The sequence below is a fragment of the Lissotriton helveticus genome, chromosome 2_1 (genome assembly GCF_964261635.1).
Source record: "Lissotriton helveticus chromosome 2_1, aLisHel1.1, whole genome shotgun sequence".
Classification (NCBI taxonomy): Eukaryota; Metazoa; Chordata; class Amphibia; order Caudata; family Salamandridae; genus Lissotriton; species Lissotriton helveticus.
Genome location: NC_136059.1, coordinates 107,068,513 through 107,094,511, shown reverse-complemented (window position 1 = coordinate 107,094,511; position 25,999 = coordinate 107,068,513). Strand labels below are relative to the sequence as shown.

The window sequence follows — 25,999 nt, the reverse complement described above, 5'->3', positions numbered from 1 at the left end:
CCCTTTTGTCTTCTTTTTTAATCACTTATGATAGTATTTGTACTTTATACGTTGGTATTTTATCTAATGATTCACATGGAACCGCGGTCTCTACAGAATCGTGTGTACATCCTTTGCATACATATGTTAACCCTTGCATGATTCGAAATGGCCTGGCCCTCTTCGACATGCAATGCAACACATATTCAATGCCAGCACTGCAAGCATACTTCTGGTTCAGCCGCAGTAAATCCTCGCAGAGGGGCACCGCTGCCTGGCAGCGGAACCCATCCTTCAACCTCCGAGCGCCGCGTATCCAAAATGTTATCATTTCTTCTTCATCTGCAGCCGGCCTTTCAAACCGATTGCTCTTGCAGAAGACTTCATTAAAGCATCATTACTGGTGCCGCGGGAATCCATTTAATTACAATTTGTATTAATGCACATGTTCCTAAGTGCCGCGCTGCCAGCCCTGGACTTGATTGGCCTTTGGTTCAGAATAAACACGGCCTCCCCCGTTTCTCCCCGGTGGAGCCGGCTCCAAACCATTTCGACACACAGCGGCCCTTTCAGAGCCGCCGAAAAGGGGAGTTCCGGAACGAAAATTACGTCGTCACCAGAAACAAGGGCAAGATAAACAACATTGGTGCATTTCTGAAACGCAACCGAACGAAAATGTCGCTCCCTATAAGAACAAAGGGAAATGTATGCTCAGCTGCAATCCTTTTCATTGTTTCAAAAAGTCAAGATTAATACATGAGAACTGCAGACATGGATGTATTTGTTAACTTGCTGATTCAAACCCACCGGGACTGCCGCAGTTGTTCGTCATCATTCCACGACTGATAACGTTGGTATATTTTTGGTTTGCAGTTACACATCACATGTCTAGCCCAAGAAACAATCCAGTCTCTGCTGAGCGCCACGTGATTGGCCGATACGATTTTGTTAGACGGACTTCTGTGGATACCAAAGGGTTAGCCTGCCTGCCATAGTACTATTTATAACAGTAATTCGGTCATATGCAGAATTCAGAAAGTATCTATTTCTAAGGAAACACAAACGGGGCACTTGTAGCGTCTAACTGGTCTGTGCATGCCATAGCGCCTCGTGAATACAGGGGTGAGGTCAACTGTGCGCTGCAGGGCTTTCAGGGGCTGTGGAGACGCGGAAGGGAAACAGGGCAATTGAAATTATGAGAACTATGATGCAATGCAAATATGTGAAATAGAATGCAGTAGAGATGTGTAGTTCCTCAAGTGATGTACACGATTCTTGACTCTGTTTCTGCACCGCCATCCTGGCCTCCACCTCAGCCCTTAAGTGCTGCGCTGGGTTCCTGCCTTGCCAGTTTCACGCATACACGGACAGGTGTATTTATAAATGGAGTACGCATTGGTGAATAGAAAGAATCAGGCGGGCGTCCACCACTCGTACGTAAAATGTACACGGCCCTCTTAATATTTTAGAAATGGCTCTCCTTTTCACAGGATGGGCAGGGAATGCCCAAACTCACCGCACCCTTCAGACTCCGCCCCTGCCACACACTTTCCTTCAGAACATCAACAGTCCCCCAATTGGCTAATGATAGATAGCTCGTGATAGCGGAAAACAACAAGATATACTGTATAACACTTTCAGCAATGCGTCAAACGTTCACTCAGGGGAAGCGCCATGACGCACGAGCTCGATGCGCATGGGGAGACATTAGTAATTGTGTGCATGATAGCGAATCACGAGGAGGCACATTTAGGAGGCACATGTTGCCATCAGATTCCAATGGCAACATCTTCACACAGTACTAACGAAAGAACTGGAGAGCTGTAATGTTTACCATGTGGGGAGGGGGCAGGCGGCAGGTGACGTCACACATTAAAAAAGCGGGAGGGGGGCGGGAGAGGACACGAACGGCGGGAGGGGGGCGGGAGAGGACACGGACGGCGGGAGGGGGGCGGGAGAGGACACGGACGGCGGGAGGGGGCGGGAGAGGACACGGACGGCGGGAGGGGGCGGGAGAGGACGGAAAGCGAGGGTAGGGCGGAAAGGCACACGGAGGCGGCGGGAATGGACAGCGCATCAGTGAAAGGGGAGGGAACGGTAAAAAACGTAACTCCGCCCAGGGAAAAAATCTCCGGAACGCCCCCGAATCTGGTCCGGCCTTGACGGACAGATCCGGCACCCAATGGCTAGCCTCCATTTATGGAGCTAGCCAATGAGAGCCGGGGGACGTTCCAGAAGTGCTTAGTGTCGACATAGGATTTCACCTGCGCTGAAAAGCTGCGCAGAGCGCAGCCTTTCGGCAGGCGAAACCCAAAAAGGCCAATCCTCATGGGAGGCTACAAATGCAGACAAGGCGTTACTAAGGAGGGACTAACAAACATATTAACGATTTAGAAGCAACCATAGGATACCAAGGATAGTAACAGGAATCAACTGAAAAGATGGGCAGAGAGTGGGCGGAGCTTCAAGTCCATACATGAATACAGCTCACCTCTCAGAGCAGCGCATGCGCTGCCCAGGCTCAACCTAAAAACAAATAAATTAGTGTATACAAAATCAGAACCAGAGCCCAGTGTGAGTAAAGTTCTACCTCATGTTTTTTGTGGTTTTAGCAGTTTTTCCTGTAGTCCAAAGCAAAATATTCATATGGAACTTAAATTAAAAACACTGCTTTTACTTCACTGCAAATAATATTTCTCTCCTTTAACAATCGTCACGAAATTTGGCAGGCAGGTAACTGCCAAATTTTGTAAAGATTAGACAAAATAGTATTACAATTCTTAAGAAATTAAAAAAGTAATTTTTAATGAATACCACTAACCATAAACAAAGGCTATGATATATCAGGATAGATCAGCCTCCCATTTTACTCCCAAATTATTTACTGTGTCTGCTGGAATGGGCAGGGTGCCCATTTCCATTGGCCATCACAGATCCGCTGCAGATGGCTGGATCTTGCTGAAGATTAATACCTCAGTTTTCTCAGCATTGAGTTTAAGTTGGTTATACTTCATCCAAAGAGCTAGGTCCTTCATGCAGACTTTAAAAAGTTTAAAATAATCTGTCGCCTGATCTTTAAAAGAAAACATCAACTGTGTGTCGTCGGGGTAAGATATCGCCCTCACACCCCAGTTTGCTGTAAGCGTGAACAATGGAGCCAAGTATATATTAAAAAGCAGCAGACTCAACGCCAAACCCTGGGACACCCCACACCATAAACTTTTGGGTTCAGACAAGTAGGGTTGCAGAGAGACTCTTTGAGTACGATTTTCAAGAAAGGACTTTAGCCAAGCAAGGGCTACACCTCAAATACCAATGTCCTGGAGGCACTGAACCAGCCATGAATGATCAACTATATCAAAAGCTGCCGACAGATCCAGGAGCACCACCATAACTGATTCCCCTGAATCCGTCGCCATCCTCACCAACTCCGTCAATTGAGGACTTTTACATGGATGATTTTACCTTGTTTCCAACTCCAAAACCCCTTCAGATCTAGGGCGGACAAAGTGGGGCTTGACCCTATTAATCTCTACAACCATATCACTTAAATTGATAAGATCTCATTTGTGCTCCCCCTAATTTCAACTCTTTCAATTGCAAACAGAGGAAAAGCTAAACCTGATTTTAGTCAATTTTTATAACAATGTATTTGATAAAATTAGAGTCAAAGTAATTGGGGATGTAAGCAGGGAGTTTTAATTATTTACAAAATGTATCAAAGATGATTACATACTAATATGTTTAGGGGCTTTTAATATAAGTCAATGCAATAGGATGGGATCTAAAAGCAGCGGCTATTTAAGAACCAATGAAGAGGGCATGCCACACTTCTCGCAAACTCATATAGGGGGAGCAAAGAAACTAAATATTTTTAAACACAATTTGGAATTATTAGAACACATCAAAGGACCAGTTCCACAACAAGTATCCACGTATATTTGGGGGCTTGTCCCAATTGTATTCACATCTGACTGCACGGGTATGCTATGGGCCGAAAGGAGAATGCACCCAATGCCTTAAGGTTGCTCAGGGGATTTGACAGGGCTGTGTCCTTGCCCTCCCCTGCTTTTTTTACTTTATATAAATGGGGTGGATGAGATGTTACAGAAAGCAAAGATTGACGCCCCCTTGGTGGGATTCCGCCAAGTCCAAATCCTATTATATGCAGACGATGCAATTCTATTATCTAAAAACCGCAAACCGGCTGCAGCTTATGATCGATAATTTTGACACTTGTATGGAAGATAAATATAATTTTTTTTAGAGAAAACGTATACTATGGTGAGTGGACAAGGAAGGGTGAAGAAGAGGGCATGCAAAAAACAACTAAAGAGTGACTTGTCGGTGCTGTGGTCAAAGTAATAAAGCCCAAGACACCAAAAAATACCGAGAAATACAACCTCGCAACAATTATTGTGACTAGGCAGTTATTGAGCAGGAAATGGAGAAGAAAAAGAGAAACACATACAAAAAGGGGTATAAACAATAACTCATAATAAATTAAGAAAAAGAACCCTCACTACCCTAGTGGTGACATGCTTCATCATGGGGTTCCCACTGGAGGAACCGAATGTCCCTCCTGTGTGCTTCTACGCCTGAGTTGCAGCGGAGCAGGTTATTGTGAAAAAAAGGTTTGTTTCTTTTTATAGGTATGTGTTCTGTGCAAGTGATGGTGAGGATTGAAAAATATCAGTAGTACCAAAAACAACTTTATTTGGTGGTCCGCTGATATTGTTTAAAAGCAGTGTGTTAGATATTGATAGTGGTAATTTTCTTGACCACTTATATCCGTTAAGAATTAGGTCGACATGTTTCAGCTGTCTGGGATTCTTTTATGCAGCTTTCTTCAGGACCAAAAAAGTGAGTATCCCTGGTGGTCCGCGCTCGCTAAGGCGTGTCCAACCAGTGGATATATAGTGTGTGAAAATTTTTTTGTTTTGTAAAAAATTGTTTATAATACCGGAATTTCTCGGTTTCTGCACCCTAGTATTTCCAGGGGCAAGGAATAGCACGTAACTAAGGTGCTGTCTTCATAGGCTTAGCGGGGGAGGCTTTCTTCACGCTACGGCCATTCGCTCGTAACCACTATCAATATCTAACACACTGCTTTTAAACAATATCAGCGGACCACCAAATAAAGTTGTTTTTGGTACTACTGATATTTTTCAATCCTCACCATCACTTGCACAGAACACATACCTATAAAAAGAAACAAACCTTTTTTTCACAATAACCTGCTCCGCTGCAACTCAGGCGTAGAAGCACACAGGAGGGACATTCGGTTCCTCCAGTGGGAACCCCATGATGAAGCATGTCACCACTAGGGTAGTGAGGGTTCTTTTTCTTAATTTATTATGAGTTATTGTTTATACCCCTTTTTGTATGTGTTTCTCTTTTTCTTCTCCTTTTCCTGCTCAATAACTGCCTAGTCACAATAATTGTTGTGAGGTTGTATTTCTCTGTATTTTTTGGTGTCTTGGGCTTTATTACTTTGACCACAGCACCGACAAGTCACTCTTTAGTTGTTTTTTGCATTTCATTACTGGGGATATAGGAGTGACCTCTTGTTTATCCTCACTCTCCTGTTGTTGATATATATGAAGAAGAGGGCATACCATATCAGGGGAGTGAGATTAACTGAGACCCAATCATTTTCATATTTAGGAGTTCAATTCACTGCTGGGAAACCCATTTGAATACATGCAAAACAACATTTTTGAGAGCCATAGAAACGATTTGTAGTTGTGCTGCTAAAATAGGCCATGAACCGATTAGGGAAATATTGATGTTATACATAAGCAAATGACTCCCTAGTGCTAGTTATGGGGCTGCATTGTGGAGGTGGGTACATTTTGACCCCTTTTCAAACCTTAGAAAAATTGTTCTTAGACTGACTGCTGGCAGTGCCAAAAATCATTTTATCCTTTATTATACACAAGGAAGTGGCAGTTCCTCTTTTAGAGGATGGCCTACATGCCGGCCCCATTCTATTGTGGTACAATAAATGGAGGAAAACCGGGGCAAAGCTTGCTAAGGAAATATCAGATTGCTTATCCTTAGACACTTGAAGCAAGATAAGATGGCTGACATATAAAGACAGGCACCTACAAAATGTGGATAGATGTGCATTGGAGACAGTTAAAATCCTAAAATATAGCAAAAGTAAGGTAAAATATATATTCGGGGAGAGAGTGGGGCAGAAGTAGATACTTGTGAATGTAAAATATCTATGGTGTGTAGATATCTTTCGGGCTCGGTACAAGCTGACCTGCAATACTACCTTTACAGGTGAAGAACACACAACATAGGTTTTACCTCACTAGATTACGTCTAGGAACATTGCATCTGAAGGTTGCTTTTGCAAAGATGTGGGCTTGTCTATGTGATGGCAGATCCGTCCAAAGCACAAGGCACTTTATTCTGTTTTGTAATTTTTGTAAAGATCTTAGAAAGCAATACTTACTACCAATTATTAAAACTGACAAATATAATCATTATAAGGATGTTTTTAAATATTTAGAAAATGTGGATATCTGTTTTTCTATTACCTCATATAATATAACTGCGTTTGGTAGAAGGAAAAATCTTGCACACTTGGGGGCCGATTCCAAAGTCGTTAGGAAACTGTTCCGAACTAATTGTTCTCAGACTCGTTTCTTAATGAATAGTGTCCTGTGAGTCTGGATGACGGATTACGATGATAGCCAACATCGTTTGGTTGGACTCGCATTGACTTCAATGGGAGTCAATGTTCGAACAAGAGCTCAGGCTCCCATTGAAAAAAGGCATGGTTGGGGAAAACCTTGGACCCTGTGGCGGGCACCCCATGGTGGCTGCCACATTGGGCATGGTTGGGAAGAGGGTTCCCTTGGGTACCCCCACTGGCCCCATTTGTACGCCTCCGGGTGAAGGAGGTCCACAACGGGACCCCAAACACAGATTCCAACAGCCGTTTCATGTCGGGCAAACCGAATCGGAACGGCTGCCAGAATCATTCATCGTAATCCCTCGTCAAGAAACCGTGTCCATAGAGCTGTACGAATCAGCTCTGGGACACTCGGGCTGTCCGAATGCCTTTCATAACCGATTCGGACTGCTCGAATGGTTTCCGCGCATCGTAATCGGTCATTGGAAAATGTGTACGATTCATTCGGAAACAAGGGTTCTGAATCGCATTGGATCCTTTTCGAACGACATCGGAATCAGCCCCTTAGAAGTTATGTCCCAAGAGACCGCACTTTAAATCTTTTTAAGCAGATAATAGCCATATTAATATGTGTTCTCTTGATATTCTTATTTGGTAGAGTCTTTTTAATTTATTATATAGTGTATGGGCCTAAACGCAGTATATATTTTGCTTTGTAAATGTAGATGCTTTTAATTAAAGCAAACATATGGCCACTTGATATAGCACTCAATATAATTATAGTTTGCTTACATGCAATTCATCGGATCTTGATAGATGCAGTAAGAAAGAGAGCGCAATGTTTTTAAAAAGGAACAAATGTATTTATTTTATGATTCTTTTATGGATATTATTATATTCAAATAAAGTGATATTGAATTGAACTGACTTTGCCAAAGCTTTTTTTTATTTTGGGAAATTAGAAACTGCCCCATGTGTATCTGTATGAGCAATGTTGTTGAGGGTGAGTAGCGCATTTTACTGTATTTAGAAATTGTTGGTTAAAACAAGTATGTGTGTATTATGGAACAAATACCTTTAAGGAACCTTTAGAACAAAAAACAAAGGCAAGGCAGGTCCCGTATAGTATCACATTGCACTTTATAAAATGAGGAAATTCTGTAAAAAATTAGTTCCATACGTGTTTATTTCAATTTAATACATTATCAGTTTTAAGGAATTACCTTCACCAATATGAACAGTGCTTCAATTTTTTTTTGCAGTTGTTCCTGGTGTCCACGAGAGGAAAAAACAATTACTGGATTGGACTTACGAATGAAAAACTAGGTGGACAATGGTATTATGTTGATGGATCAGCATACAAAGAACCACTGTACGTATTTCTGATTCTTGCTTAGTAATCCTATAAAGTGCTCTAATTAACATAGTGAACATGTTTTTAATATGTACTTTGTTTGAGGTGGTTGATATTTCACAGATTTAGCTGCATGGAGGTGTGACCGTGTGATATGCTTTAATGAGAACATGTTAAGTAGGTCTTGCCTACTGGCTTCTTTTACCTGGTCAAAGAACCATTGTGTACCATACAAATACTTAGAGCTGCCATTGGTTGGTTTTCTTGCCAATCTCATTTGCTCGCTTCATATCCATTAGCTTTCCTTCCTTTTTAGGTCACCGCCTGCGAAAGACTGCGCACATGCGCAGTCTCGCTGGGGAGACTTAATGGGATAGAGTGAGTGTCTCTAGCGAGGTTAAGCCCCGCCCCTCTTCTCCATTGGCTGGCCTCCTAAACGGTGGCCAGCCATTGGAGAAGAGGTCCCAGTAATGTTCTTCTTTGGATCTAAGCCCCGTCCTTTTCGGATTGGGGGCGTGTTTTTTACTTTCTTTCTCCCCTCTTCTCCATTGGCTGGAATGCAAACAACAGTAAAAAAGCACGTCCCCGGTCTGAAAAGGACGGGGCTTGCTGCCTCTCGAGGACCCGAACTTTGTGTTGACAATGCCTCCACTCGCGTTCACCTTTCCCTTCCAGCAGAGTGCCCCCGCATCCTGCCCGCTAGCATCGAGTCTTGCTCTCCCCACACTTGTGCAGTTGTGGAGAACGCCGATGTCTCAGCACCTTTCACTTCTGTAAAATCTTACCACAAACACAACTTTCTGCTCGCAGCAAATGTTGATGTCTTGGAGGCTCTTCACTTGCAACAAAGGTTACTGTCTGCACACCTCTCTGCTTGCTTCAAATTGTGCTGTCTGCACGCTTTCCACTTGTGTGGAATCCTTCTCTAGCCCCATCCGATCACTCTTGTAGAGCCTCGCTCTCCACGCACCTTTCAAGTGTTTCTGCCCTGCCCCACCCCCTCCGCTCACAACAAACAGTGGCAGCATGCTGCCGTGTAACCCAAGCCCGGCCATTGTTCGCCGCGGCCAAGGGCTGGCTATATTTAACTCACGGTGGGTGCGTGAGTGTGCGCCCCCCAGTGCCATTCCGCACGTGCCCTGCATTGCTGGCACAGAGGCCAGGGTAGTCCTGCACCTTGACTCCCAAAGCCTCCCCTCCCGAGTACGGACACTAAATAGCTGACATGCACCTTTCGCGGGCTCTACCTAAAACCTCTTCGTATCTTTTGTAGAAAGTATTGTACTTGTTTATATAAAAAGTAAAATAGGGGCAAATTAATGACCAACCTAAGATATGAAATGGTAACGAGAAAAAAAAGCAATTCATGCTTCTTTCCCTAAACACAATTAATATGCCAACTCAAGGCGTCTCCGGGCCGTGCTGCTCCATCATTAACATGCTTCACCCTAATTAAACAAGGCCGGGATTTTCAGAAAAACAATGATTGCGAAAGCTGCCATTAAAAAGGTAATATTTTGCCGCATTGCGGCGGACGACAAATCAAACTCAAAATGTTTTTCTTCCGTTTGACAACATGGGAAAATCATAATTGTTACTCTTAGCCTTCTCCCATGGTTCTCGACTGTTGTAATTTCGGTCTGTCTTCTTTTATTAATGCGCTCGATGTTTTGCTGTCCGTGTCTCCCCTTTCCCTTGTAGTAACCAATAGTCTTGCTTTCTGGAAGGTGTCTGTGAGGGGAGGTGTTTGCGAAGGAAGGTTGAGAACATATGTCCAAGGCCGCCCTCCAACTCAAACTCCACCCTTCAACTCAAACTCCACCCTCCAACTCAAACTCCACCCTCCACCCTCTAACTCAAACTCCACCCTCCAACTCAAACTCCACCCTCCAACTCTAACTCCACCCTCCAACTCAAACTCCACCCTCCAACTCAAACTCCACCCTCCAACTCAAAATCCACCCACCAACTCTACCCTCCAACTCCACCCTCCAACTCCACCCTCCAACTCCAGCCTCCAACTCCACCCTCCAACTCCACCCTCCAACTAAAACTCCACCCTCCAACTCAAACTCCACCCTCCAACTAAAACTCCACCCTCCAACTCCACCTCCAACTCCACCCTCCAACTCCACCCTCCAACTCAAACTCCACCTCCAACTCCACCCTCCAACCCAAACTCCAACCTCCAACTGAAACTCCACCATCCAACTCTAACTCCACCCTCCAACTCAAACTCCACCATCCAACTCAAACTCCACCCTCCAACTCAAACTCCACCCTCCAACTCAAACTCCACCCCCAACTCCACCCTCCAACTCAAACTCCACCATCCAATTCCACCCTCCAACTTAAACTCCAACTTCCAACTCAAACTCCACCCTCCAAATCCAAATCCACCCTCCAACTCCACCCTCCAACTCCAACTCCACCCTCCAACTCAAACTCCACCCTCCAACTCAAACTCCACCCTCCAACTCAAACTCCACCCTCCATCTCCACCCTCCAACTCAAACTCCACCCTGCAATTCCACTTTCCAACTCAAACTCCAACCTCCAACTCAAACTCCACCCTCCAACTCCAACTCAACTCCACCCTCTACACAAACTCCACCCTCCAACTCCAACTCCACCCTGCAACTCCAACTCCACCCTCCACCCTCCAACTCCACCCTCCAACTCCAACTTCACCCTCCAACTCCACCCTCCAACTCCACCCTCCAAATCCACCCTCCAAATCCACTCTCCAACACCACCCTCCACCCTCCAACTCCACCCTCCAACTCCAAATCCACCCTCCAACTCCACCCTCCAACTCAAACTCCACCCTCCAACTCCACCCTCAAACTCCACCCTCTAACTCCACCTTCCAAATCCACCCTCCAACTCCAACTCAAACACCACCCTGCAACTCAAACTCCACCCTCCAACTCACCCTCCAACTCAAACTCCACCCTCCAAATCTACCCTTTACCTCCACTCTCCAACTCAAACTCCAGCCTCCAACTCCACCCTCCAACTCAAACTCCACCCTCACCCTACCCTCCACCCTCCACTACTCTACTCTACTACTCTCTCCTATGCTCTACTACTCGCTATCTACTCTCTACTACTCACTTTCTACTACTCACTCTCTACTACTCACTCTCTACTACTCACTATCTACTCCTCTCTACTACTCACTCTCTACTACTCTCTAGTACTCACTCACAACTACTCACTCTTTACTACTCGCTCTTTAATACTCTCACTACTCACTCTACTACTCTGCTACTTACTCTACAACTCTCTAATACTCCCTACTCACTCTACTACTCAATCTCAACTACTCTCTAGTAATCACTCTACTACTCAAACTCCACCCTCCAACTCAAACTCCACCCTCCAACTCAAACTCCATCCTCCAACTCCAACTCCACCCTCCAACTCAAACTCCACCCTCCAACTCTACCCTCCAACTCCACCCTCCAACTCCACCCTCCAACTCCACCCTCCAACTCCACCCTCCAACTCAAACTGCACCCTCCAACTCAAACTCTACCCTCCAACTCAAACTCCACCCTCCAACTCAAACTCCACCCTCCAACTAAAACTCCACCCTCCAACTCCACCCTCCAACTCCACCCTCCAACTCAAATTCTACCTCCAAATCCTCCCTCCAACTCCACGCTCCAACTCAAACTCCACCCTCCAACCCAAACTCCAACCTCCAACTCAAACTCCACCATCCAACTCTAACTCCACCCTCCAACTCAAACTCTACCCTCCAACTCAAACTCCACCCTCCAACTCAAACCCCACCCTCCAACTCAAACTCCAACTCCAACTCCACCCTCCAACTCAAACTCCACAATCCAACTCCACCCTCCAACTCAAACTCCACCATCCAATTTCTCCCTCCAACTTAAACTCCAACTTCCAACTCAAACTCCACCCTCCAACTCCACCCTCCAACTCCAACTCCACCCTCAACTCAAACTCCACCCTCAAACTCAAACTCCACCCTCCATCTCCACCCTCCAACTCAAACTCCACCCTGCAATTCCACTTTCCAACTCAAACTCCAACCTCCAACTCAAAGTCCACCCTCCAACTCCAACTCAACTCCACCCTCCAACGCAAACTCCACCCTCCAACTCCACCCTCCAACTCCACCCTGCAACTCCAACTCCACCCTCCACCCTCCAACTCCATCCTCCAACTCCACCCTCCAACTCCAACTTCACCCTCCAACTCCACCCTCCAACTCCACTCTCCAAATCCACCCTCCAACACCACGCTCCACCCTCCAACTCCACCCTCCAACTCCAACTCCACCCTCCAACTCCACCATCCAACTCAAACTCCACCCTCCAACTCCACCCTCAAACTCCACCCTCTAAATCCACCTTCCAACTCCACCCTCCAACTCCAACTCAAACCCCACCCTGCAACTCAAACTCCACTCTCCAACTCACCCTCCAACTCAAACTCCACCCTCTAAATCTACCCTCCAACTCCACCCTCCAACTCAAACTCCAGCCTCCAACTCCACCCTCCAACTCAAACTCCACCCTCCAACTCCACCCTCCTACTCCACCCTCCTATTCCACCCTTCAACTCCACCCTCCAACTCCACCCTCCAACTCCACCCTCCAACTCAAACTCCACCCTCCAACTCCACCCTCCAACTCCAACTCCACCCTCCAACTCAAACTCCACCCTCCAACTCAAACTCCACCCTCCAACTCCTCCGTCCACCCTCCAACTCCACCTTCCAACTCCTCCGTCCACCCTCCAACTCCACCTTCCAACTCCAACTATACCCTCCAACTCCACCATCCAAATCCACCCTCCAACACCACCCTCCAACTCCACCCACCAACTCCACCCTCACCATAAAACTCCACCCTCACCCTACCCACCACCCTCCACTACTCTACTCTACTACTCTCTCCTATGCTCTACTACTCGCTATCTACTCTCTACTACTCACTTTCTACTACTCACTCTCTACTCTCTACTACTCACTCTCTACTACTCACTATCTACTCCTCTCTACTACTCACTCTCTACTACTCTCTACTACTCACTCACAACTACTCACTCTTTACTACTCGCTCTTTAATACTCTCACTACTCACTCTACTACTCTGCTACTTACTCTACAACTCTCTAATACTCCCTACTCACTCTACTACTCAATCTCAACTACTCTCTAGTAATCACTCTACTACTCAAACTCCACCCTCCAACTCAAAGTCCACCCTCCAACTCAAACTCCACCCTCCAACTCAAAGTCCACCCTCCAACTCAAACTCCACCCACCAACTCTACCCTCCAACTCCACCCTCCAACTCCACCCTCCAACTCCACCCTCCAACTCCACCCTCCAACTCCAACTCCACCTTCCAACTCAAACTTCACCTCCAACCCCACCCTCCAACTCCATGCTCCAACTCAAACTCCACCCTCCAACCCAAACTCCAACCTCCAACTCAAACTCCACCATCCAACTCTAACTCCACCCTCCAACTCAAACTCCACCCTCCAACTCAAACTCCACCCTCCAACTCAAACTCCACCCTCCAACTCAAACTCCACCCTCCAACTCAAACTCCACCTCCAACTCCACCCTCCAACTCAAACTCCACCCTCCAACTCCACCTTCCAACTCAAACTCCACCATCCAACTCCAACTCCACCCTCCAACTCCACCCTCCAACTCCAACTCCACTCTCCAACTCTAACTCCGCCCTCCAACTCAAACTCCACCCTCCACCCTCCATCTCCACCCTCCAACTCAAACTCCACCCTGCAATTCCACTTTCCAACTCAAACTCCACCCTCCAACTCCAACTCAACTCCACCCTCCAACTCAAACTCCACCCTCCAACTCCACCCTCCAACTCCAACTCCACCCTCCAACTCCACCCTGCAACTCCAACTCCACCCTCCACCCTCCAACTACAATTTCACCCTGCAACTCCACCCTCCAAATCCACCTTCCAACACCACCCTCCACCCTCCAACTACACCCTCCAACTCCAACTCCTTCTCCAACTCATACTCCACCCTCCAACTCCACCCTCCAACTCCACCCTCTAACTCCACCTTCCAACTCCACCCTCCAACTCCAACTCCAACTCAAACCTCACCGTGCAACTCAAACTCCACCCTCCAACTCACCCTCCAACTCAAACTCCACCCTCCAAATCTACCCTCAAACTCCACCCTCCAACTCAAACTCCAGCCTCCAACTCCACCCTCCAACTCAAACTCCACCCTCCAACTCCACCCTCCAACTCCACCCTCCTATTCCACCCTCCAACTCCACCCTCCAACTCCACACTCCAACTCCACCCTCCAACTAAAACTCCACCCTCCAACTCAAACTCCACCCTCCAACTCAAACTCCACCCTCCAACTCCTCCGTCCACCCTCCAACTCCACCCTCCAACTCCTCCGTCCACCCTCCAACTCCACCCTCCAACTCTAACTCCACCCTCCAACTCCACCATCCAAATCCACCCTCCAACACCACCCTCCAACTCCACCCACCAACTCCACCCTCACCATAAAACTCCACCCTCACCCTACCCTCCACCCTCCACTACTCTACTCTACTACTCTCTCCTATGTCTACTACTCGCTATCTACTCTCTACTACTCACTTTCTACTACTCACTCTCTACTCTCTACTACTCACTCTCTACTACTCACTATCTACTCCTCTCTACTACTCACTCTCTACTACTCTCTACTACTCACTCACAACTACTCACTCTTTACTACTCGCTCTTTAATACTCTCACTACTCACTCTACTACTCTGCTACTTACTCTACAACTCTCTAATACTCCCTACTCACTCTACTACTCAATCTCAACTACTCTATAGTAATCACTCTACTACTCACATTACTCACTACTACTCACTCTAGTACTCTCTACAACTCTACTACTCACTCTATTAATAACTTTTACTCTCTAGTTCTCACTCTAATACTCTACTACGCACTCTCTAATGCGCACTCTCTACTACGCACTCTCTACTACTCACTAATACTCACTCCACTACTCACTCTTTACTACTCACTCTCTACTACTTGATCTTTAGTACTCGAAATTTTACTACTCACACTTTACTACTCACACTTTACTACTCACTCTTTACTACTCACTCTCTTATACTCTCTCTACTACGCTCTCTACTACTCCCTCCAGTACTCTACTACTTACTCTACAACTCTCTAATACTCCATACTCACTCTACTACTCACTCTCTATTACTCTCTACTACTCACTCTACTATGTTCTACTCACCCTCTGATAATCACTATACTCATTACTCACCATAGTACTCTACAACTCTCTATTACTCACTACTACTCACTCTCTATTAATAGCTCTATTACTCTCTAGTACAAACTCTACTCTCTACTAATCCCTCTGTTACTCACTATTGCTCACTCTACTACTCACTCTCCACTACTTACTCTAATACTCACTTTCTACTACTCTCTACTCTAATCACACTCTACTAATCACTCTGCTATCTACTACTCACTATCTACAACTCTACTAACTCTATACTACTCGCTCTTCTACTCTCTACTACTCTACTCACCACTAACCTCTACTACTCTACTACTCATTCTCTACTACTCACTCTCTACTACTCCCCAATCACTATACAACTCGCTCTCTACTACTAACTCTACTACAACTCACTATTACTCACTCTACTACTCACTCTCTACTACTTACTCTATTAATCACTTTCTACTACTCTACTCTACTCACACTCTACTAATTACTCTACTATCTACTTCTCACTATCTACAACTCTACTAACTTAATACTACTTGTTCTACTACTCACTACTACTATACTCACTACTACTCTCTACTTCTCGACTACTCTCTACTACACTATTTCTCCCTACACTACTCACTCTTTACTACTCGGTCTTTACTACTCAGACTTTACTACTCAGACTTTACTACTCATACTTTACTACTCACTCTTTACTACTTACTCTCTCTACTACTCTCTCTACTACTCCCTCTAGTACTCTACTTCTTACTCTACAACTCTCTAAATCTCCCTACTCACTCTACTACTCACTCTCTACTACTCTCTACTACTCACTCTACTACTCTCTATTCACACTCTACTATTCACTATACTCACTACAGTACTCTACAACTCTACTACTCACTCTCTATTAATAACTCTATTACTCTCTATTACTAACTCTAATATTCTACAACACACTCTCTACTCCTCTACTACGCGTTCTCTATTAATCACTCTACTACTCACTAATACTCACTCTACTATTAACTCTCTACTACTTACTCTACTACTCACTTTCTACTACTCTCCACTCTACTCACACTCTACTAATCACTCTCTACTATCTACTACTCACTATCTACAACTCTAACTCTATACTACTCGCTCTACTACTGTCTACTACTCTACTGACCACTACTCTCTACTACTCTACTACTCACTCTCTACTACTCTCTACTCTCAAATCACTATACTACTCGCTCTATCTACTACTAACTCTACTACAAATATTCACTACTCACATTGCGAGAGATTAAGCTATTGTCATTGTATATGGCAATGCCATTTATTTATCTGTTTTCAAAACCAACACATAGAGAAAAATTTGTAATTTACAATGCCAACAGCTCTAACTTTTGCAAAGGCGAGACCATTGCATTGTAAATGCTTGTTTTATTTGTCCCTTACCTGGTGCCTAGCTTCTTTACCATCTTTTTATTGTATGACTTGTATCAGTTATTGGTTCACATCAGGAAACCACTCCCATGCAAGAAGGCCCAAGCCATGGAACACAAAGGCAGCATTGCTGGTGCTGAGGAAGGAGGAGGCTGCAGCAGCCAGTGTATTTGAGGCAGAAAGTGTAATTAGAGTGATTGAAAAGAATTCTATTCACCTGGAGGTCCATAAATCAGCACCCTGGCCTGCTGTAGTGCACCAAATGGCTGTAGCAAATTTCCCAGATCCTTGTCAAGTGGAAAGTAAATAGAAAACATTTTCCTTTAAAGTATCTAAAGGTATGAATTTGCTTTTTTTTAGAGTTCCATGTTAGGCTTAGAGCCTGATATCCAGTTTGGTGGACAGGTACTCCGATATCCTAACCGCCTTACTATAAGTGCAATATATCCTAATAAGGCGGCCAGGATATCCACCAGGTTTGTGATGGAATGCGCATCTGCCAAACTCTGAACCAGGCCATTAATTACATGTTCTTCTTTCCTGTACTAGAACCTCATTAATACTTAATGACTGATTTAATTTTCCTTTTTACATTTATTTTTCTGTGTGATATCAGAATTCCAGATATAGTAGAGAACTTTTATATCATTAGGCTATGTTTATAAAACAATCGTTTGGCACGATTCCTCAGAGAGGAAAAGAAATGGTTTATAAATACACATCCTACATGTTAGACGTGACCTTCTCTGCAGGGTCACTCCCAAACTTTATGCCTTCACTCCTCAGGCCTCATTTATGAGGCTGTGCGTCACTTGTACGCCTCTGGTGCGTCACTTTTTGTGACGCACCAGTGGCGTAAAAAATTCGCCTTGTTGCACCATATTTACAAAGTGACGCATCTAGATAGATGAGTCACTTTGTAAACCCCTGCGCCACATTATACCTGCGCCAGGTATAATGTATGCAAGAGGGGTGTTTTGACGCAAGAAAGGGTCATCTATAAGATTTCACTGCGTCAAAATCTTACGCCTGCTTCATGGCAGGCGTAAGACTGACGCGGCCACTAATGGGACTTTCCCATGTGAAAGTACACATTGCTGGAGTTGCGTCACTTTTGTGACACACTCCAGCAATGGGTCACTTTTCTGCCTACAGATACATCAGAAATACTGACGTATCTGTAACTTCTTGCGACATGATGCGTCATACTGTAAATATGACGCATCATTGGTGTCGCAAGGAGGGCGCAATGAAAAGTGACGCATCGCTGTTTTCACGCAGCGATGCGTCACTTTTCATAAATGAGGCCACTTCTATTTTTGCTGAATTGGCTTTTTGTTGGCCTTAGGCTCTGTGCACCACACCACTTCTAACCAGTGATAAAATGCTTCTGCTCTCTGACATATATAATTTATGTATATAAGTCCCTTGTAGAGTTGTGTACCATATACCCAGGGCCTAATACTACCAGTAAGCCTGCAGCACCTGTTATGCCATCAACTTAAGTATCCCCTTAAGTCTTTTACTGCGACGGCAATTCCGCTGTGGTGCGGCGGCTTTGATGAGTGGGCGGGGTCGCGCGGGCCAACGGATGTGCGCAGCACTACGGAGGTAGTGTACGCTGTGGCCGTTGGCTGACAGAAGCACACATTTGACTCGGCAATATAACTCCCTTGCCATGCCTTAATCTTCCCTTTTATTGCGTATAAGTCACCCCTATGGTAGGCCCTAGGTAGCTCATAGGGCACGGTATATTGCAATGAAAAGATTGGACATGTAATTACATACCTTGGTAGAGAACAACTCAGTTTTCTACTACTGTATAGCCTACCTGTCCCACAGGATAACATTACGCTGCCTTATTACATTTATTTAATAAGTGCTAACTGCTGCTGCCCCGTCACCTTACTTGCACGAAACATAAAGGAGACGCGGCCTGCTGCATCTGGAAGCTGTCGCCGACCACGACCATCTCAGCGTTCCACCCCCGCTGACTGCGGAAAGATACAGTGCATCTAGCTCATCAGTGGGGCGCGGGAAGGCACGCCCCAACATTACTTTAAGCTGCAGCTGGGTAAGACAGGAGCAGGGTCGGTATGCCTTTTGAGACTATGGTGAAGTAGCACTAAAGTGCAATTGCATCATAGCGAGAGAAATTGTCAGGGACAAAGTGAGACTTTGTTGTGGCTTGCTGGTGCAGGCAGCACCTGTAGGGTCATCTCGAGTAACCCGCCAGTGACGCAAAACGTGAAGGAGGAGGGAGCAGAAGGACCTGGGGGATACTGCCCAGCAAAGTGCTTGAGTGTATACCCTAAGAGACTGCAGTATGCGTTATTCAGTGTGCAGAATCTTATTTTGCTTCTGTAATAAATTATTATTTTCTCACCAAAAGTAAGTATTGAACTGGACAAACAGATTATTGGGGTCACTGTTTCAATTACCTTTGCTTATCTTGCACCTACCTCAACCAGAGAATACTCCGAATGCTTGCGATTCGCTACCACTGATAGTCAAGTGCTGATGGGGTAGTACTTGGCCCGAATGTATGACGTTGCAACGCATTCATTTACAGCGCGTGCCTTTACAACACAGTTTTTCAATTGCAACATCCATTACAAATCATGATTTTACATCGCATGACTTCACAACGCATTTTTAGAAACTACCTTTACAACGCATTCCATTACATCGCATTATACTAATACAACGCATACCATTACAACGCATACCATTACATTGCATGTAAGGTAAGTGTTGAATAGTGTAGGGGTAAAAATTACTATTCCTACTCCAGTGAGTGCAACAGGAGGTTAATTGTTGGATAGTGTAGGGGAAAAAATACTATTCCCACTCCTGTGACTGCAACAGTACGGTAAGTGTTGGATAGTGTAGGGGTAAAAACTTAGCGTTGTAATGGTATGCGTTGTAGTGACATGCATTATAATGACATGCGTTGTAGTGACATGCGATGTAATGGCTGTGTTGTAATGGCATGCAATTTAAAGGATTTTGTGTTGTAATGACTTCGTTGGAAATGTAGTGCGATGTAATGACTGCGTTGTAAAGGATGTTTCCCACTTTGGCCTGCGACTAGGGACCCATAACAAGTTGATCCCGGGACAGCAAAAGTTAAAAGCTAACAACGACCAGGGTTGGGCCCAGGATCTCCTCCGTGCCCGTGGCCCTCTGGAAGGGATTGTGACATATGGGAATAAATTTCAATTACATGTGCATGTGGTTTTAAAATCTGTTTTCTCCATTTGCTCTTGATGAAGCCCTTTTTCTTTTTGCTTCTTTCCATATTATACAAGCCGCAAAAATTATGAAAAAAATAATTTTGTATTGCTGCAAAGTTTTAATATGTCTTTTTTATGGTCTATTTCTGCCTTTCTTTCACCCTCTTTTCATCTCACGTGCTTGCTGCCACACGCGCTCCCACTGGAATTGAACATCATTATAAAAATGAAAGCTGTGAGTAGTTGCAGTTATTTTTTTTATTTTTTTGTAATTGGAGGTATTTTCTTTTTCTTTACAGTTTTTGGGCCCCCTATCAACCTGACAACTGGAAGACCCCAGAGGGAAAAACCGAACACTGTGCTGAGATGTCCGGCGTTGGCAGGTGGAACGACATTCTCTGCACTGTTCAATCGAAATGGATTTGCAAAAAAGAATGCAATGCCAAATGATGAAAGTGGATATATTTCATGAAATTACAATGAACGACCTCCACGATTCAGAGAGTCCTGATTGTTGAACAACCTCCTTGGCCTCGAGGTGAAACCTTGCATAGCAACATGAATAGATTCTGGAAATTAAGTAAAAAGTATTCTCTTAAATTTTGCGTCTCAAATTATTTTTCCATATCTACGATGTATTAAACGTGATGCCACCTGTCAAGTCCGAATCACAGGTTATCGCCATTATAAGTATGACCCAAAAGTCCCATATATTGCTGGGAGGCCAGATATGGGCCACCTGACAACGATGTAAACAAGCATTTGCAATGCAATAGGTCTCACATTTACCAGAGTTTGAGCTATTGGGATTGCGCATTTTTTTTTGTTGATAAAGCCCCCATGCCGCACTTTTACGTGCATGAAGACCGCACCTCTTTCTTTAAAAAAAAGCTGTGTCAGACAAAAGGTGCGCAGCCGCTATTAAAGTGAGACGCGGCATGGGGGCTTTTACAAAAAACAAGTATCTGTTGCTTTTCTTTTTGTAAAAGCCCCAAAAATATGTGCAGTGCCGTAGATCTTGCATTTGTGAGAGTTTTAAGCTAGCTCAAACTCTGGTAAATGCGAGACCTAGGGCATTGCAAACCAGCCCTCACCATTGTCCCGGCTGCTTTGAAAGTGAAAGCATGCATGGCACACTGAATGTAAGGAAAGCACACCGTGCCTGCAGCAGGGCAAAACCCATTAAAGAAAAGATTGCTTACTGACAAATTAAAACATACTGTGTCACAACAGAAGTAAAAGGGCCAGTCGCCATGCGAGGTTTCAGATGAAGACAAGGCGGTACTAAGGAGGGACTGACAGGACAATAAAGGAATCAAAAGCCAGCATTGACAAAGGACAACAACAGAATACAATGAAAAATATGGGTGGAGAGGGGGGTCCTCAAATCCCTAACTCGATACAGCATGCCTCGCAGCGCATGCGCTGCACAGGCTCGACCTATAAATGTAGTATACTGGGGTAAATCTAAGTTGTGGAACTTTGAAGCTTGTGATTTTCCAATATACTAGTCTCAGTGACACACAAAAGATGCATATTTTTCACACAAAGGAACTGGGGAGAGAGGAGAGAAAGCATGCATGTGGTGCCCGTCCTGCAACAATGTTGAGTTAAGGAAGCATTGAGTGTACAACTCAGGGAGCAACCCAGTATCCTCTTCTATACTTCTTTGGGAACAAATAGTGATATATTTAGCTCCGCTTTTTAGGACTTTGGCCAGAATATTCACACCGACTTCAGCATTAGGAGAGTGGCACATGCCCAGCACGTTCACAAGACCGGAGTGATGTCCACTCCCTACTGTCCTGCCAGTTTGGGCTGGACTGTTCCTATTGGAGGAGGATCATGGCTGATTTGCATATGGCTGGTCTCTGTTTGAAGTGGCAATGTAGGCAGAAAATATGGACTTTGATGCAGCATCGAGAAATTACTGGAGACTGAGGTTCCAGCATTCCACCCATGGCCTTAAATTCTCATCTCTATTTTCTCCAATCTGCCATCACCTTTCATCAGGAATAATCACCAATGCTGAAAAGGGTTGGCTCTGTCAACAGAAGTCCTGGGGCCTCCTCTGAGCCTCGGTAGTTTCAGAGAGAGTATACCTCGAGTCAGTCACTTCCAATGTGTGCGAGCCTCTCCAGGAGAGCGCCCAACACATTTCTCTCCCCTGTAAACATCAAATTAGAGGCGGAAAGGGTAGGATGTAAATATGAAAATCAGTTTTTAGGATTGAGCCAGAATGTTCATCATATGCTTTATGGAAGGGAATGCTACCCTCAGGAGACGGGAGTCATTCCCTCAGTGAGGAGAGCAACTAGGACCTCTGTGAGGGTCGTCGATGTGCAGCGGTAAGTAGTACAGAGGATCATAAGTAGAGTCAACACACACAGAAAAAATCTAAGAGCCAAATTAAGGGCCATATTTATGTAGAAGTAACACAACGCAGTGCAGCCAGTCGCCTGGCTGTGCTGTGCTACGTTGTGCTGCTGGAAAAGGGCAGGATTGCACTGTATTTATTACAAAACAATCCATTCATGTTTTTTTCCCAGTACTGGCGCACAATGTGCTACCTAGTGCCAACACTAGCCTCTTTGATTCGTGGTGCAAGAGGGCCTGTGTTGCATGCAGGCTTGTTTTTCTGTAGGAACGGGCCACCTTCCTGCATGAAAACAATACCCTGAGTCATGTTCCTCTAGCCATGTGTGCTGCAGAATGCACCACACATAGAAATAGCAAGTAACCAGGAGAAATAAAGATACTTCTCCTTATTACGTCTCCCCTGAGAAGGCATAGCCTTGTTATGTTATGTTATATGTTATGTTATATATGGGTCTTGTATAGCGCAACGGCTACTCCAAAGGAGTGTCCCGGCGCTTTTATGCTCCAGACCCAGAAAAGGAAGCTAAAAAACATAACAACAGACAGGAAGCACAGAGGAAGGAGACAGAAGAAATCTAGTTCGAGAATAACCAGGTCTTAAGATCCTTTCTAAAGGCCAACAGATTGGACGTGGACCGCAACGACAAGGGAAGGGAGTTCCACAACTGAGGGGCCAGGTATCTAAAAGATCGCCCTCCCAGGCGTGCCCTCTTTATACGCGGGATCGCGGCCAGGGCCAAAGACTCCGATCTTAAAGATCGCGTCGGCCGGTAAAAAGCCAACCTTTTCTGTAGGTATTTAGCACCCGTGGCATGCAGTGCCTTGTGAGCTAATGTCAGAGCCTTAAACTTTATCCTCTTCCGTATGGGAAGCCAATGGAGGGATTGCAGCAGGTTTGAGGCACTGACGCGACGATGCATTCCCAGGAATACCAGAAATGGTAAATTTGAAACTGCAATAAAATCCATGGAAGTTGCGTAGGAATACCCATGCATTGCCCATGGAAGGCCTTCTTAGGACAGAGTAATGCAACGCAGCGATTTGGATTGCATTGTGTTGCTCCTGATTTATCAAACTACTCAAGGGCCATGCAAAGTGGCTTTGTATGGCTTGATAAATCACATTTTAGGGTTTGTGTCACACATGCACTATGTTGCATCTTGCAAACTTCACGCAAACTCTTGATAAAATATGCCCCTTAGAGTTTGCCAAACCCTCAGTCTGCCTGCTCAATTTTGAGTCGAATGGTCCATCAGTGTTCTATGGTGGTGCCCTCTGCTGGTGTACAAGTTACTCCTACATCCCATCAGAGTTGGACTGGTCTATAGGGCAATCAAGCAGAGCCTGATGGGCTTGTCTAAAAAGGTGAGTGTGTGGGCCATTTTTTTGGCTGTTTGTGGGCCTGTTTTGTGGTCTGCTTGCTGTATAAGCTTTTACCGTTGATTTCCCTGAAATAAACACAAACATTGCTTGCAGCAAGCACAAATCCGTGCTATCTTCAATACCTTGTAAGACACTTATACAGAGTGTCTTTACAAGTTACAAGTGTGTAGTAAATAGGTCCACGCTTGAAGGTAGTTTTCATGTAGTTTTATTGAGCAGATAGGTTAAGTCAGGTACAAGCTCAATAGGAGACTTAAGGGACCTAGGGGAGACTTAGTGGAGACCCCACCAGGAGCTCCTATCCAGGTGCTCAGCCCATCCAAACTGTCACTCTCCAGTCAGAGTACTAACATTCTGACTGCTGCATTTATGAACATTCTAAAGATGGTAGAAATGCATCACATTGGGAATAATAGAATATTACATATCCCCCTTTCTTATATAAAATTTAAAAGTTAGAAACATCATTTTAGAAACAGAGAAATGAAATCAAGAAAAGTGAGCATAAGAAAGAAAGAATTAGCGAAAGAGGAATTTTCGTCAGGAGTAAAACAACAAGAAGAAAGTAATAAGAGAATTGAAGAAATATGTGAGAATTAGGAATTAAACAAAGGAACTAATAAGAAATCTAGAAATAGGAATAGAAGAATGAAATTAAAATTAGAAACCAAAGAATGGAATTAAATATACAAACCATCCTCCTTTCTTAAATAGCAGAAAAGAAAAGAATAGATTAAATATGAAAAGCAACTCCATGCACACTTACTGGCCAGAATAGGAATGAATGGAGAATGAACATTTTTGAAATTATAGAATTCAGAAAAGCAGAAAAGAAGAATAAGTAGAAAAGAAGATGAGGAACAAAAAGAAGAAATCTCATCTAAACACCATTAACCTAAAACAAAATACAAATTAGTAATGTAAAGGTAATAGTGCAAGAAAAATTTTCAAAATACGATAAAACAGAACATATTTAGCAATAAGTGCATGGGAGCACCTAAATAGAACTAAACTCAAGCTAAATATGATATTAATACAAAATCTCATTTGCACAGTGCATGAGAATAGAACTTACAAGTGTTGCAAGCATCAAGACACTAAACTGTGAAAATACACAGCAGAAATGAGTAGAATTTAAAACAAGAAAAGTAAAAAAAAACTTTAAACTTTTCAATAAATTCTATCAAAATAAGCACTATCAAAATCTATATGAGGTCCATGTGTGGATTAATGTAGTGCTGTTAGAAACTAAAGGATTTTAATCCTTAGCAAAACACAGAGAAACAATAATTAGAGTAATCTGTGTATAGACACTAGATGTGCCCAGTTATAAACTAAAGGGAGTATAACCCTATTTAAACTACAGACAAACTAAATCCAGTGGAATCTGTGTATGGACAACTGATGTGCACAACAGAAAACTAAAGGGACTAAAACCCTACGCAACACAGAAAGAGTCTGAAAACTGTCAAGCAGCACTGAAAACTAAAAGGGACTGAAACCCTAAGCAAATACAGCTACAATTGTAAAGAAAACACACAGTTGTAATAATATAAAGGTTGGATACCAATTTAAGTGTAATGAAAATTAAGTCACTGCAACAACAAAATTATTGCCTAGAAAAAGAACACTCTGTGAAATGTATAATTAATAAATATCAGGCACGAAAAGTTAGGAATCAGTGAAAAAGTGTGCGCATCACCTAACACTGAAGATAAACTAAGATAAGGAGACCAGCTCCCTCATTTCACTAAATGTGCTTAAATAATATCAAAATGAGACATATCACATACATATCACGAACATACGCAGCTAATAGCAGTGAAAATTTCAAAATACATATTACCAACCAGAATGATAATAATTAAGAAAAAGAATGTTATTAAAATGCACATTACTTTTGATAGGTAATTATAATAAATGGCTAGAAATTTTAACTTATCTCAAATAAAAGAGAATAGGAACTCTTAATATAATGAGTAACCTACATATTGTGCACAATAAAACTAAAACATGCCTGTAACAATTTTAGTAACACAAATAAATAAACAACATTAGCTCCGGTGAGCGATCTCTCACCCGGGTCTTTGTACTCTGCTGTGCGTGGTCATTACTGAATGTTTCGACAATATGAGAGTATCGAAGTGGGAAAGATGTAGGATTCGTCGGTTTTCCACTAGCGATGGCAATACACACATAGTATCCTATAATTTGATGTCATTTGAATAAGAGTAGTTTGTGTGCTGAGGTATAAAGAAACGTTGCAGCCGAAAGTTAAATGCCT

At 44.0% G+C, this 25,999-nt stretch overlaps 1 protein-coding gene across 4 annotated transcripts in view; it reads left to right on the top strand.

Annotated features, from left to right (window-relative positions):
* The window catches only part of LOC144817764 (C-type lectin domain family 4 member F-like), a 484,664-nt gene that overhangs the window by 221,609 nt on the left and 237,056 nt on the right, over nt 1–25,999 (top strand). For 2 of the 4 annotated variants that reach the window (XM_078674560.1, XM_078674559.1), the window contains 2 exons: nt 7,891–8,000; nt 20,253–20,553. The exons of the other annotated variants lie outside the window; for them this stretch is intronic. In XM_078674560.1, the coding sequence (XP_078530686.1) occupies nt 7,891–8,000; nt 20,253–20,403 (261 nt within the window). In that variant the 3' untranslated portion in view covers nt 20,404–20,553. Of the gene's footprint in view, nt 1–7,890; nt 8,001–20,252; nt 20,554–25,999 lie in introns of those variants that run through there. 4 annotated transcript variants of the gene reach the window in all.